Consider the following 13,991-nt stretch of genomic DNA (forward strand, 5'->3'; position numbering starts at 1 on the left):
ACTTATTGATGGCATATTCCCCAAACTCAAAGGTCTGTGTGGCTGCAGTGACATTAGAATAAACTATCAGAATAGAAAGGACCACATCCTGCAGTCTGTTACTGGTTGAATAAAGAATCTGACCTTCATCTGAACCAACAGTGTGGGAGACCCTGAAGGGCTTTAAGGGAGGAAGAAAAAGACAGACTTGCATTTTGAAAGATCAGTGTGGTGCAGCATGGGCCATTGTGGAGAGAGATGCCAGTGGTCATGGTATCAGGGAGAAGACTGGACTATGAGATAGAAGGGAGGGCTAGGGCAGGGACGGGGGAGTCCAGGGACTCTTAGGAGGAAAAAGCCACAGGAATTGCAGACAAAGCTACTGGGGGTGCAGGGAAAGGGCAAGGCATCCAAACCTCTGCAATAATAGAGGAATCATTCAAAGGCATAGAGAACCCCAAGAGAGGACAAAATTGGAGCTATTTGCTAGAGAAACGACAACTGTTTCAATACACATAGGAACACAAAAGCAAGAATACAGCAGTTCCTTAATCGGAGACTCACTTGACTTAAGGACTCTTAGGCTAATTGAGGGGCCTGTTATAAAAGCAAATTTGACATCTTGGAGAAACCACCCAATGACTAACAATCACTACTGCATGCAGCGTGGGGTCCTTGGCTCATTCTGAAGACCAAGTCAGAAGCCACATCCCCTACACTGGGTTTCCTTTGCCCGATCTTTGAAGTAAAATGTCCCTTTCTATTACAACAGCAGGTTCTTCAGCACAAGTGGCATTGTTTCTCCTCTGTGTAACATTTTTTTCCTTCCCGGATTTTAGAAAACCCAGAAAACAAGTATTCATCACAGGAGCAATTTATACAGATTTTAAAATATGTATTTTTATACAGTTATTTGGTTTTGTAAGCAGCTGTGGTGGTTTGAATGAGAAATGCCTCCTAGAATTCTGGGCATTTGAACACTTGGTTCCCAGATGTAGTTCTGTTGGGGAGGCTTAGGTGGCACAGCATTGCTGTACCAAGTATGACACTGGGGGCAGACTTTGAGAGTAAAAGCCATCTCTCCTTCTAGTATGGCTGGCTGTGAGCTCAGCACGCCTGCTGCTTGCTGCCGTGCTTCTTCGCCCGCATGGACTCTTATCCCCCTGGAACCATAAGTCCAAATAAACTCTTCCTGCTATAACTTGTTTTGGTTTGGTATTCTACCATACCAACAGAAATTGACTAGTACAGCAGCCTAATTTTTAAAAGATTCTCATGAATTTACTACCACATCTATCATCGCTTAGATTGTTACTTTGGACAGGTGATTTGATGTGGGACTTTAATGGCCTGGGATTACAAGGGAAGGATGGAGGAGAGCATCAATCCTGGATACCTCAGATAAGGATAGCAGGAGTCGGCTCTCTCCCCACTCCCACCCTAGTACCAGGGAGCCAGCTGCCCCACCATTTAACCCTAGGAAGAATTTATTACTCTTGACAGTTATCGGTTACCAGGCTTCACTTCTTGTTTGACCTTACAAGGTCCCTGTTGTGTCTCCTCCACTCCCATACCCAGCCCCTCCCCTGTCTTCCATCCCTGAATATGCAGATGAGGCATCTTCCAACATCCCTACCCTGGGCAATTATACACGGCCACATAAGCCTTGGCCCACACACCCTGGCCACTTCCCTCGGGGCATAAATACCCCTTGCTCCTATCCTCATTGGACAGAATCTGTTCTCCAAAGCTCTTCCCAGGTGTATGTTGGTTGGTAATGCTAAGAGATGGTGGGACCTGTATGATGTGAATCCTGGTGGAAGATCTTTAGATCCTTATGGGCCCTGTCTTCAGAAAGGTTAAAGCTGTGTTCCAGAGAAGGTTGCTATGAAAGAGGAAGACAAACTCTTTTCTAGTCTCTGGATCCTGGCTCATGCTTTGAGTTCTTTCTCTTCCCAGCACTCTCATCAACCTACCTTCTTTGAAGCCCCCACCATAGGCTGAAATGACAGGAAAATCAGATCCTGGAATTCAGTCTCCAAACCCCAAGCTAAGTACACCTCCCTCTGTACAAAGTACTCAGCCTCAGTTATACAGTATAGAAACTGAAAACAGAGTGATATAGGCCTTTACTTTCAATGTACAAAGGCAGAGTCTTCTTCTCTATAAGCAAGGTTAGGGGGGAAAATCAAAGCCAACAAAACATTTGCACATTGTTTTTCAAACCAATTGATGCTGCATTAGCTAATGATGCTATCTATGTAATAGATTTCCAAAGATTCTAACTCTCTCCTAGATTTCTTCATTATTCCGGGTTTGTAATGAAAGACAAGGAGACTCCTCTCTTTGACTGAGTGGATGTCCTGTGATTGAAGGGACAGTTGATATGGGAATCACTGACCCCATTTCACAGGTGAAAGGGAGAAACAACTTGACTAGATCCATTACATGTTGGTAATCTGCAAAAAAATATTTCACTTGTAACCTGCCAAGTCCACTGCTCTTCTATTCATGAGGGGGGCTTATGTTTGTTTATTTGTCTATAGAAGAAAATGTCAAATCATTCCTAGGCCATGGAATGCTAAACAGTATATTTGAGTAACTTGTATCAATAAATCACTGCTTGATTTTTGATGACCTTAATCTTTTTCCGGGACAGACAAACATAGTTGCAGACCAGTATCAAATATAAACAAAATAAAATAAAAACATAAACTAAAACCAACCAACTAACCAATAAAATACCAACTGAGCAAAATTTGTTTACTGTTTTGACATCATTCTCTTTTTCTAGGAAAGCTTTGCAAAGAATTCACTGTGTGCCTGGTTCTGTTGTAAAGAACACACTGTGTACATGGTCATGTTGTAATGCATTCACTGTGTACCTAGTCATGTTGTAAAGCACTCACTATGTTCCTGGTCCTGTTGTAAAGCACTTACTGTGTACCTAGTCATGTTGTATTTTCAAATATTAGCTAATTTTATCTTCATAATAATCCAGTGGAGTAGGTGCAGTTGTGACTCTTCTTTGACAATTGAGTCTGTAGTCTTCTTAACCATTTAGTTTCTTCGGACCTTATCCCAAAGCAGAGTAAAACCATTCCACTGCTTGAAACAGATGTGTGAATTAGATGAGGCACTAACCATGAGAAATGTTTGCGATAGTGTACAGCATTCAACATCTGCCCTTATAGGCACAACATTGAGAAACACACAGAGTGAGTTCAACTCCCTCCTTCCTACAAGTACTCAAGGGAAAGGAGTCAACGCGTCCGAATTTAGCCAAAATGCCCAACAGTGGGGATATAGAACCTGAAGAGACCATCTCCAGAAGCCAGACAGGACCCCCAGTGGAAGGATAAGGACACCAATCCACCTAAAAAATTTTCAACCCAAAATTGACCCTGTCTAAAAGAAATTCAGGGACAAAGTTGGAGTAGAGACTGAAGGAATGGCCAACTAGTGACCCATCCAACTTGGGAATCATCCCTTGGGCAGGCACCAATCCCTGACACTATTAGTGATGATACATTGTACTTTCAGGCATGAGCCTAGCATAGCTGTCCTCTGGAAAGTTCTACCCAGTAGCTTACTGAGCCAGATGCAGATGCCCAAGGCTAACCATTAGATGGAAGAGTTAGGGGAAAGATAGAAGGCCCTGAAGGCCATGGCAACCCCACAGGAAGACCAACAATGTCAACTAACACTTAGGAACTCCCAGAGACTGAGATACCAATCAAAGAGCATATGCGAGTTGTCCTAAGGCCCCAGCACATATGTAGCATAGGGCTGCTTTGTCTGACCTCAATGGAAGAAGATACACCCTAATCCTGCAGAGACTTGATGCACTAGCGTGGGGGGACACCCAGGGGAGATCCTATCAGAGGTGAAAGGAAGGGAGATGGGGGAAGGAACCCTGGGGTGTGGGGGGCAGCACTTGTGATGTAAATATATAAATCATTTTGGAGAAAGTTAAGGGGGTGATCAGCACCAAGGGCATGGACAGCGCCCTCTTGGCCTCTTCCAAAGCAGGTATGATTACAGCAGGAGTAAGGGCTTGATAGTCCTTGGGGGAACAAACCCACAGGAAACATAGTTTCATATTCCACCTAAGAAATACAGGGCCACTTAGCAAAAGCATACATACCTTAAGGAGAGAGTTTCTCCATACCAATGTGACTTTGACAGTTATTTGTCACAATGATTTCTTTTCAACAGGACAAGGCAAACAGTGTGTTCTTTGGAAAGGTTTCTTTAGATAAAAAGAATAATGGCAATTCGGTAAACAAATTTTGCTCAGTTGTTTTCTGGTGTGTTACCTGTCTTCAGCCATGTCTTTGTTGGAGGCTTTGTTCTACCTCTATAGCTGTCAGAGACTTTGTTTTCTCTGCCTCACTGTTAGAGGCAGGATGGCCAGGTTTTCTGCTGATTTCCCACACTGCCTTCTTCCCGTTCAGTTCCTTTCTCCCCACCTTAACCTTGTAAATAACCTCTTTGTAAAATCCTGTTACAGCCCTTTTTGAGTACACAATTTCTTTCCTCTCAGGACTCTAATAAATTGAAAAGGAATATAAGGAAACAGAAAATAGAGAACTCACTGTGTGATAACACGGTAAGAGAAAACAATACACTATTACAATGGAGATTTTCCGTGTGCGGACATAACGCTCAGTCTGTGTGCACTAGCTCATCTCATCCCTTCATTTGGCTTGGGAAGTGATTATATTAGTTGCCTTACTATGGGACTTAGGTTTTAAGCACCTTTTTGAGAGTAAACCAGGTTGCGCCTGCATAATATTGAGGTTGACAGTGCATCTGTTCCTGCTTGGTGATAAATTGGGGGGGGGGGCAGACTAAAGAGACAGGACATTAAAAGTCAGTGTCACTAGAAGGTCTCAAAGCTGAATCCGATCCCATACAGTCATCCCTGATGCCTGTAAGAAATGATGGCCCTCGATGGGCAGCAGCTAGAAGCACAATCTCATCAGACAATAATTCCAGAGCCAGATTTTACCTCATTCCTTAGCAGGCACCTCCTGCCTGCACCATATCCACCAGTCTGTTCCTCCTGTTATCCACAGTCCTCGCAGAAAGGCAGTCCGTTCCTTCTCTCCTCTTATCCCATATGTACCGATCTCATGAGCTGTATTCGGATATATTCTAAGATGTAAAGCCCCAAGGGGGGTTATTTTCTTTAAATAGTGTAAACTACACGAAACTCTTGTTTTAAGTTCTGAAGATTGTGAGCCCCCATCCTTTAGAATATGGGAGAACTCGGTTGTAGTAGTTCAGTGGTAGTAGTAGTATCAGCAATAGACATAGCCATGACAATTGCAGGTGCCACCTCTGTTGGAGGTGGTTAGTTGCTTACCAAGTATCTATCATCTCTTTATCCTTACTGAAGACCTCCAGTTCTTCTGGCAATGGCAATGTATTCAGGTGTACTGGTTAGTGATTGGTCAACTTGGCACAAGGGGGAGTCATCTGGGGTTGGAGGGAACCTCAATTGAATTAATACTCCAGCAGACTGGCCTGAAGGCAAGTGTTGGGGGGCACATTTTTCCGTTAATGATTGGTGATGATAATGTGGGAGACCCCACACCACTGTAGGCAGCATTATCCCCGGCCAGACCAGGAGATCCTTGGTTGTATAAGAAAGCAGGCTGAACAAGCCATGGAGAAGAAGCCAGGAAGGAAGCAGCACTCCTCCATGGTTTCTTTGACTTTCCTCGGTGATGACTATAGTGTGGAATTGTAAGACAAAATAAAATCCTCTTTCTCCCCATGTTGGTTTTGGTTAGTAATTTATCACAACAGAGAACCCTAACTGGAATCTCAAAAAAGCACTACACCTGTTGAAGCCGCCTCCTGCAAACATGGACGCTTACTGAGGTATGCCTCTTTAATGACACTTCATAGGGCATCAGGGGAGCATCTCATCAGCAGAAAGGGATGAGCAGTGCTAACCGTTTTCCTCCTTGGCTCTTCATCAATTCTAATTCCTGTCTTGGATGAGGTCATGATGCCCAAAGTGGAAGGGGATCAAATTTGTCAGGCCTAGGATGGTGAAGGGAAGGAACTTAGCACATCAATAGCATCTTGTAGCCACCACCCCAGTTGTACACAATATACTTTGGAACTTTGTGAAGAGTGAGACAAAGCACATTTATTTGGTTAGGTACTGACAGCAGGGCTTTGATTCTAGATCACATCCTGTCACACTGTACTGTCCAATGTCACAGCCATTGTCCACACATACATGGCTAATTAACACATGAATGGGTGTTGTTAGTAGTAAACAATTACTGATAATGCTATTCAATCAATTGAATTTAAAATTTAAAATAGTGTAGACCATGCTCCCATAAATGACAACTTTGTATTTTTTGTTAGTCATTGAAAATATTTGAATGTAATTATGAAGTGCTATGGATGCAAAATACTAGATTCTTGAGATATTACCAAAAAAGGCTGTTAAAGCTCACCAATATTTTTAGATTTTTGATAACAATATTGAAATACTTTTCGGATGTGCTGGGTTCAATAAATGGCTTCATTATTGTTTGTTTCTTTTCACATTGTTGACTTCCAGACAAGTTAAAGTTATATACACAGCACACAATACCCCTCCCTGCCATCATGGTACAGTGATGTTCTACTGAGATGTCATTTGTCATGTGCTCATGGCTCCTGGGGTCAGCACTTCACATTTATCTCATGAGGATCATAGAGTAACTTCTTGTAGGGAATTATCTTTCCTTCATTTTCCAAAAGAAGCCTGAAGAAGCTGCTTTACCCCACAGTCCCTGCCTGACAAGGAGGAGGCCGCTGTCTGTGCTTGGCTCTTTAGCAGGTGGCTTCAACCAGTATGTGCTCCTGGGAGCTCAGCATGTATAACTGTGCATAGATCATTAAGCTTTGTACATTGAAATGGTGATTGATTGCAGACAAGTCTCCAGTAAGTGTAGCTAGAGAGACCAAGGAGGACCCACTGAAACGATAATATCAGCTAGAGGAATCTGGCATACTGCTGTATGCCAACCATCATCTGATGTAGAATGAAGTTGATTAAGGATGCCCTGCCTCCCTCCTCCATTAACAACAAACAGGGGTTTGGGAAGAATATATCAATGTAGGGGTGACAGCTCAGATGTGTGAAAGCTAGCAGTATGTTGTAGAGAAAGCAGAGAATGAAATGTTTGGTCACACATAGCTTCTCTTAAAGTTACTGTCAAGAAGTCTACTTTTGTTCTGAAATATTTTCTTTGGGAATTCAGTGTTCTTACATGAATATACAACTTCATGTCTGCTCTTTCTTACAAGCATTTTTGGTAAGCTTATCTCATCTTGCTTTAACTTCAGGAAAAAAATGACACTTTTAAAAAAATAGTTTATTTTCATTTTGATTACCTGTATATATGTACATCTCTGTGTTGGTATGTTCAGATGAGTGCAGGTGCCCATGGAGGTCACAAGAGGGATTCAGATGTACTGAAACTAGAGTTATAAGCATTTATAGGCCCCTGACTTGGGTGCTTGCAACAGACTTCAGGTCTCCTGCAAGAACTGCAAGTGTTCTTAATTCCTGAGCCATCTCTCTAGCCCCCAACACTGGTCATCTATCTGTACTGGACTTTAAAAATGTCATCACCTGACCAGCTTGCTGTGCATGTGTGAGTCTGATACTGCCAAAAAATATTTTATTTCTGATTATTTTACCAAACTCAAAATATGCAGTTTACTGAGCCCTCCTCTCCCCAAAAAACCCACCATGTAGACAAAATTGTTGTGTGTGTATCTTTATGCATCCTAACAGGAAACTGTGGGCTAGGAGATGGATGTGAATGTTTTTACTATCGTGGCAATAATGTTTTACATTTCAGCTGTGCTTTTCAAACTGTAGCATCTTACAAAGTGCCGGAGTGGGTGATAACTTGGTGCATTCCACCACCACATGCCACATTTTTAGAACAGTATGTGAAGGATACAGGGCAGCTCCCACATCAAGGAAACTAACAAAACCCATTTCCACCACGGCTAGATCAGAGAATGCATGGCAATTTCCATCCTGTCCTGGAACTCACGTTGTAGACTAGAACTACAGAAATCCTCCAATTCAGAAATCTGCCTGCCTCTGCCTCCCAAGTGCTGGGACTAAAGGCCTACGCCACCACACCGGCTGAGAACAATTGTTACTTGTTACACTTTCCAGGCTTAGAAATGGAGACAAAAGGATTTGGAATTACCATGGCCAGTAGGTGGGGTCAGATGGCTTTTCTGCACACACTTGGCTGTCACATTGAGGCCCCTGGACAGTGTTAATTCTTGTTCCTTTGTTGCTTCCTTTGCATGCCTACCTTTAAACACAGGAAGGCTTCCCCCGATGCTCCTTACTCTTGTTTTTCTTTGCATAACTCTTTTACTTTCTTTTGTTCTGCTCTCTCCCACTTTCTCGTTTTCTTTCCCCTACCTGCATTTCATTACCTTCTTCCCCTTTCATTTCCTTCACATTAGAATGTTCATTATTTTCCTTCTTAGGCTGACATGTCAGTCCTTGGAGTTCCTTTCAGTGGAGGCCAAAACCCAAGTGGCTGCCACACAGTTCGAACTTTTGAGGGAATGTGCTTCCGAATTTGGCCACGAGGGGGTGTGTGTGCAATAGCTGTGGCATCATCTTTGCTGAACAGGCGTTGACTGGGTAGCTTTGCTGCAGTAAAGAGAAACATGCAAGAGGACCTGGCCTTGCCATCCATCAGATTGAACGAGGACTTGCACGGAAAGCCTGTGAATACAGAGCAACAGGCTAGGTGTCTCTAGGTATGTGAGTGATTAAGCTGGAGGACATGATTCTCCTGTTTGTAGCCTGAGTGGAACAGAAATGATAGATTATCTGAGTGTACATATACGCATGTATGATCATGTGCATATGTGTTTCTCTTTGTGTACATATTATGTTCACGTGTATTCGAGGAAATGTATCTAATTCTCCTCCCAATGTCTGGACTGTTTCAACTTTCTTAGTCACACTTACTTGATGTTTGAGTTTCCTTCTGGCTGTCTTCTGCATTGAGTAGGGGCCTCGTGGAGTCACTCCTGATCTGTGGATGTGCTCTGAACATTGTGACTCCTGCCTTCCAAAGTGTCTCCTTTCCTTCCAGGGTTGCTTTCTACCCTTCCAGCCACACAGTCTAAGCTTGTGTAACCTGTTTTCTATGGCAAAAACTGGAGTCAGAGCCCAGAGTGGATCTTCTTGGTGTCTTTTGCTGTAACATGCTCATGATGGATTTCTAGGTGAGGCTATGCCATCTTTTGGTGTCCCCCTTACATAACAAAGCCACTGTCTCGAAGATTGGAGTAACAGTGATGTTAGAGAATTTATTTTTAAGGAGTGATCCCTGAATACATGACTGCTTGCATTGACCTGACTGCTCAACCAGACGCTGGGCTAAGGAGCTGAGAAGGCTCCAAGGACACAGAAGACAAAGACTCAGTGTGGTGAGCATGAACAAGAGCATAAATAACACTGGTGTAGAGAGAAGGAGGAGTCAGAAAGCATTAATGCTGTGTCTATGTGGAGGTTAGTGAGGTATAAATCTTAACTGACCCTTTCCCGGTGCTCAGAGATAATGCTTGCTGGGGAAAGATTGGTAGCTAGTAAGTAAGGGATATGGGGGCCAGAATGAGATTTGAACTTTTCCACTCATGAGAATGTAACATAGGGCTCATATCTCTTACACATTCAAAGGGAAGTTTGTAATGTGGGTAGCAATCCTTATATAGAAGAAAACTAGCTCACAGACACTGGCTGTGATTGGAGCATGCCCTGATGGTGTCAGGCACAGCAGCAGTGTGTGTGATTCACTGGAGCTGATGTCAGAGGCCAAGGGTCTGTCTCTCCCTGGGAAAGAAGGCCTGGAAGTCGGCGGAGATTATAAAATGACAACTATCCCTCTGGGGTTGCAGAGACTTGGCTGTGCTCCTTCTGGTAGCCTGGAATGATGGGTAACAGTGGCTTGGGAGATACTCCTTGCATCTCTGGGACTGAGAGTCAAGACAATGACTTGGAAAGGTAGTTATGTTCCCTTATGCCAGCTGAGGGACTCCATGGAGTGTGGACAGGAGATGTAAAGCCTTGTGTAAAGCCAACAGTGCCCTTGTGCCCTTGTCCAGAGGTGCCATTGGAGAAGACATCTTTTGCTTCTAAATCCAGAGCAGTCTCAGTCCACAGGAAGTGCTTGGCCAGAGCAGGGTATTCTAGAGAGATCTCTGGCCTAGAATCCCAAAGGCTTGAATTTATATCACTGCCGGCTGATGTCTGCAGGGGAGCTATTACTTTCTCCAAGACCCATCACCCATGGGATGGTAACTTCATGAAGAACAGCAGAGTAGCCAGCAAAACATGGAGGTGGTGCCCTGCCCTGGATCTTATGGTCCAGCCAGACTGGTGGGTGGGGACGATTTTCTGAGCCTCTTACAGGAACATCAGTCTTCTCCCCTAGAGGACCCAGCATGAGCACTCACAGGGCTGGGCACCTGCCCACTTGGAGAGTTCTGTGAGGAGGAGGGTCCAGAGCAGGCGCGTTAGCATCTCTGTTGTAGGCCTCATGGTACACAGTCCTCCTCCCCAGCTGCTGGCGGGACATCTCTGCCAAAAGCACCACTGGAGGAGGGACAGAGATCTAATCAGGCTCAGATCACTACCCGGGAAAGGGTTAGGTGTGGGAAGGGTTCAGACTAGGAGGGCCTGGAATCTCAGCTTGCCAGTGGTGGCACAGTTGGCAAAGTATAAAATTCCTCAGCCTTGGAGATTTCTTGATGAGTAAATGGTGATAAACTGAATCTTTCCTGCAGGTATCAAGAGGACGATGTATAAAGCTGCCAGAGCAGCTTGGCACTTAGTAAATGCTCATAATAAAGATAATTAGTAAATGCTTAATAAAGATAATTAGTAACTGCTTAATAAAGATACTCATCAGTGAAAGTTTAGACTACTACCGAGGCAGAAAATGGAAGACACGGGGCAGGGAGCGCTGTTTCACCAGGCACTCTGCCTGCCTCTTCTCCTCAGTAGTGTTTGTCAGAGGATCCCTGGAATTCAAGTCTAGGGAGACTAGAGCAAGAGGCATGTGCTTCTATTTAGATGTAAAGGGAGAAAAACCTTCCCTTAAGAACTCCCCAACTGCCTCACATCTGGCCCCCCAAGAACTATGTTATGTCAGGGACTGCTGACATAACATAGTTCTTGGGGGGCCAGATGTGAGGCTCAGACTTGGGCCACACTGCATGGCCAGACCGGCATGGGGCTCAGGGTCAGAAGCAGGATCTACCCTTATGAGCTTGCTCTGCTGGGGTTGTGCTCTGTCTTCAGCATCAAGGAGCACACAGATGGTGTTGCCTGCTGCCTTTCGAAGCTTCTGCCTCAGAAAGCAGCCATGCGAGGGAGACTGCCACAGAACAGTCTGGCTTTCATTTTGTGCCTGGTGATTGTGAAATAGTACATCCTTATGAGGTTCCTAAGAAATAATCTTTTCTCATCTCCATAGGATAGATGAAGAGACTGAGGCACAAATGACCTAAGTTTGCTAAAAGGTCAGAACTAGTTAACCACTGTATTTTACTGCCACTTGCCAGTTCTGACTAAAGAGAGACAAGGGGGAGGTTGTTGTCGGGGACGCTACAGTAGTACCTAACCTGCAACCAAGTCCACACAAGGCTGGAAAAGGGATCAGGTGCTTGGGGGATTCCTTCAGCACACTGTTCTGGCGCTCTCTCCACATCCGTCCCTGACAACAGGTGTTAGAGACCTCTCCCTCAGACAAAATTTGCTGTTCCCCAAGATAGCCCTAGGCTAGTGAAAGCGGAGTTGTAGTTCTGTGAAGGGCTTTAGAGTACAGGGAGAGGAAAAAAACGAAGCAATTAAGGTTTTTCTAGGGAAGTCTTGAGCACTGTCAAGGGACTCTGGTTATCGAGGTTGGGGTTATGATATCCTCTGAACAGGGACTCAGGAGTCCTTGGTCTAGTGTGAGACATTTATTCCACACACCTCAGAGGATCTAAAAGGAGCCTAGGAGAGCATTTGCTGGGGTCTGGTTGCCTGTCGGAGGGCGACAGAAGACATCACCACCATGCGTGGTGTGGTAGGTTCCCTACTGGAGACAGTTTAGAGAGACTCATTCATCCACGTCCAGACACCACCATATAAGGAGAAGGGCAACACGGAGCAAGTCTCGGAAGACAAAGACAGTCTGAAGGGCAGGCGCTTTTATGTAACCGACTTCTGCGCCAAGGGTCTCAGGAGGCTGGCGTTTTAAGTCCTGCCCGGCGGTATTTTCGTACAAATAGCAGCGGACAGCAAAGCGACCTAAGTTGGGCAAGTTCGTGGTGCTTTGGCAAACCAGGAGTCTGGTCGCACTGCCTGTTCCCAGAGCCTGGCAGTATGAACCTGGGCTCCAAAGGCTCTGCCCTTGTCCCTTCTGGCTAGGACGGGTGACCTTGGACGCGCCACTTGACCCATGAGCCTCAGTTTCCCAGACTGCACATACAAGGCAATGCTGGACAGCTTACAGACGCTCATCGGGGAGCCCTGGATGGAGACCCCTGATCTAGGGACCGGAAGCGCCCCTACAATGTCCCCGCTGCGGGCCCGCGCAGTCCCAGTGCCCCCACGAGGCGGCGCGCGCCGGGCGGTCAGCATAGCGCGCAGGCGCGGCGGGCGGGGCGGGGAGGGCGCGGGGCACTGCGCGGCGGCTCAGAGCGCGCGGGGTGGCGCGCGGGGCGGGTCGTGGCAGAGCAAGGCATCGTCGCAGCCGGCGAGCAAGACTGGCCAGCGCTCCTCGGCTTTCCAGCCCGCTCTCTTCGCTCATCCCGCCGCCTTGCAGCCCGCGGCCCGCAGCGCGGTGATCTGGGGCTCCACGGGGCCGGGCTGAGCGGCCGCCGCCCGCCCCGAGCCGCCGCCGCCGCCCGGCCGCCCGCCCGGCTTAGCCGCCGAGGCGCCTGGCGGGGTCCGCGCCGCCGGGGGCGGGCGGCTCGGGCTGCGGGGCGGCTGGCGCGCGCGCGCCGCGGGGCGGAGAAGCGGGCCCGGCGGCCGGCGAGCATGGAGGAGAAGTACCTGCCGGAGCTGATGGCGGAGAAGGACTCTCTGGACCCCTCCTTCACGCACGCCCTGCGCTTGGTGAACCGAGGTGAGCTCGGCGGCCGTTAACGGCACCCGCGTAGCCGGCTCCGGAGAGGAGGGAGGAGGCCCGACATCAGCAAGGGACTGGAGTCTCTTCCTTGGGGACCCTGGTGGACCCAGGGGAAACTTCTGGGAGGAGGACAGAGAGCGTGTAGGAGCCTGTGTCTGGACTGGTCCTGGATGAGTCCACCAGAGAGAAAGAGAGTGGGACGCCCTGGGACCTGGGGTGTTTGGGGTATCTAAGGAGCTGCAAGAAAGCGCATCAGGGATAAGGATGGGCTTGGGCGAATCTGCTGCGCAGGAGGTGAAGGGAACAGGTGCTTGGTTTGTTAGTGAAGTTTGGGGACCTTGGAAGAGGTTTAGGGTCAGATCCTCCAAGCACGATAGAGGGGAGGACTCCAGCGGCCCCGAGGGAGGAGCCCAGCTTCTCTCCCACGGTTTTTCTGTGTGTGCCTAGGCGGCCGCCGGCTGGGCAGTTTGCTGTTCCTGGGGGCGGGCACTCATGCCAGCCTGGCAGGCAGGCGGCCCTTGAAGGTCTCAGTTTGGTAGAGGAGGCCCGCCAGAGAGCCAGTTCTTGCTCGCTCTTTTCTCTTCTTGAGACAAGCTGGTCGGGTGACCCTCATTGGTGTCAGGCTTAGGGTTGAACACATTGCCAAACGATCCACCCGCCTGTGCCATTTTTCACACTCCTCCAACCAGCGCGGGTGGTAAAAGGAACCGGGAAGTGCCAAGGACAGGGACACTGGGGTTTATGGAGGCACGCCTACCCAGGACAGTATTCTTCAGGTTTACTTCTCCTCTGGCTTCCTGAATCATCTGTTGGGATGGAAGGTAAATG

At 47.0% G+C, this 13,991-nt stretch overlaps 1 protein-coding gene across 3 annotated transcripts in view; it reads left to right on the forward strand.

Annotated features, from left to right (window-relative positions):
- Window positions 1-12,718: 12,718 nt before the first annotated feature.
- Khdrbs3 (KH domain containing, RNA binding, signal transduction associated 3) overlaps window positions 12,719-13,991 on the forward strand; it is a 173,403-nt gene continuing 172,130 nt past the window's right edge. Inside the window, exon 1 of one of the 3 annotated variants that reach the window (XR_383979.4) lies at window positions 12,719-13,160. Coding sequence is in view for 2 of the 3 variants with exons in the window: in NM_010158.2 (NP_034288.2) it covers window positions 13,073-13,160 (88 nt within the window). In the remaining variant the exon portion in view is untranslated. Of the gene's footprint in view, window positions 13,161-13,493; window positions 13,985-13,991 lie in introns of those variants that run through there. The other 2 variants (NM_010158.2, XM_006520410.4) reach the window with 2 other exon arrangements.

This window comes from Mus musculus, chromosome 15 (genome assembly GCF_000001635.26).
Source record: "Mus musculus strain C57BL/6J chromosome 15, GRCm38.p6 C57BL/6J".
NCBI classification, from domain to species: domain Eukaryota; kingdom Metazoa; phylum Chordata; class Mammalia; order Rodentia; family Muridae; genus Mus; species Mus musculus.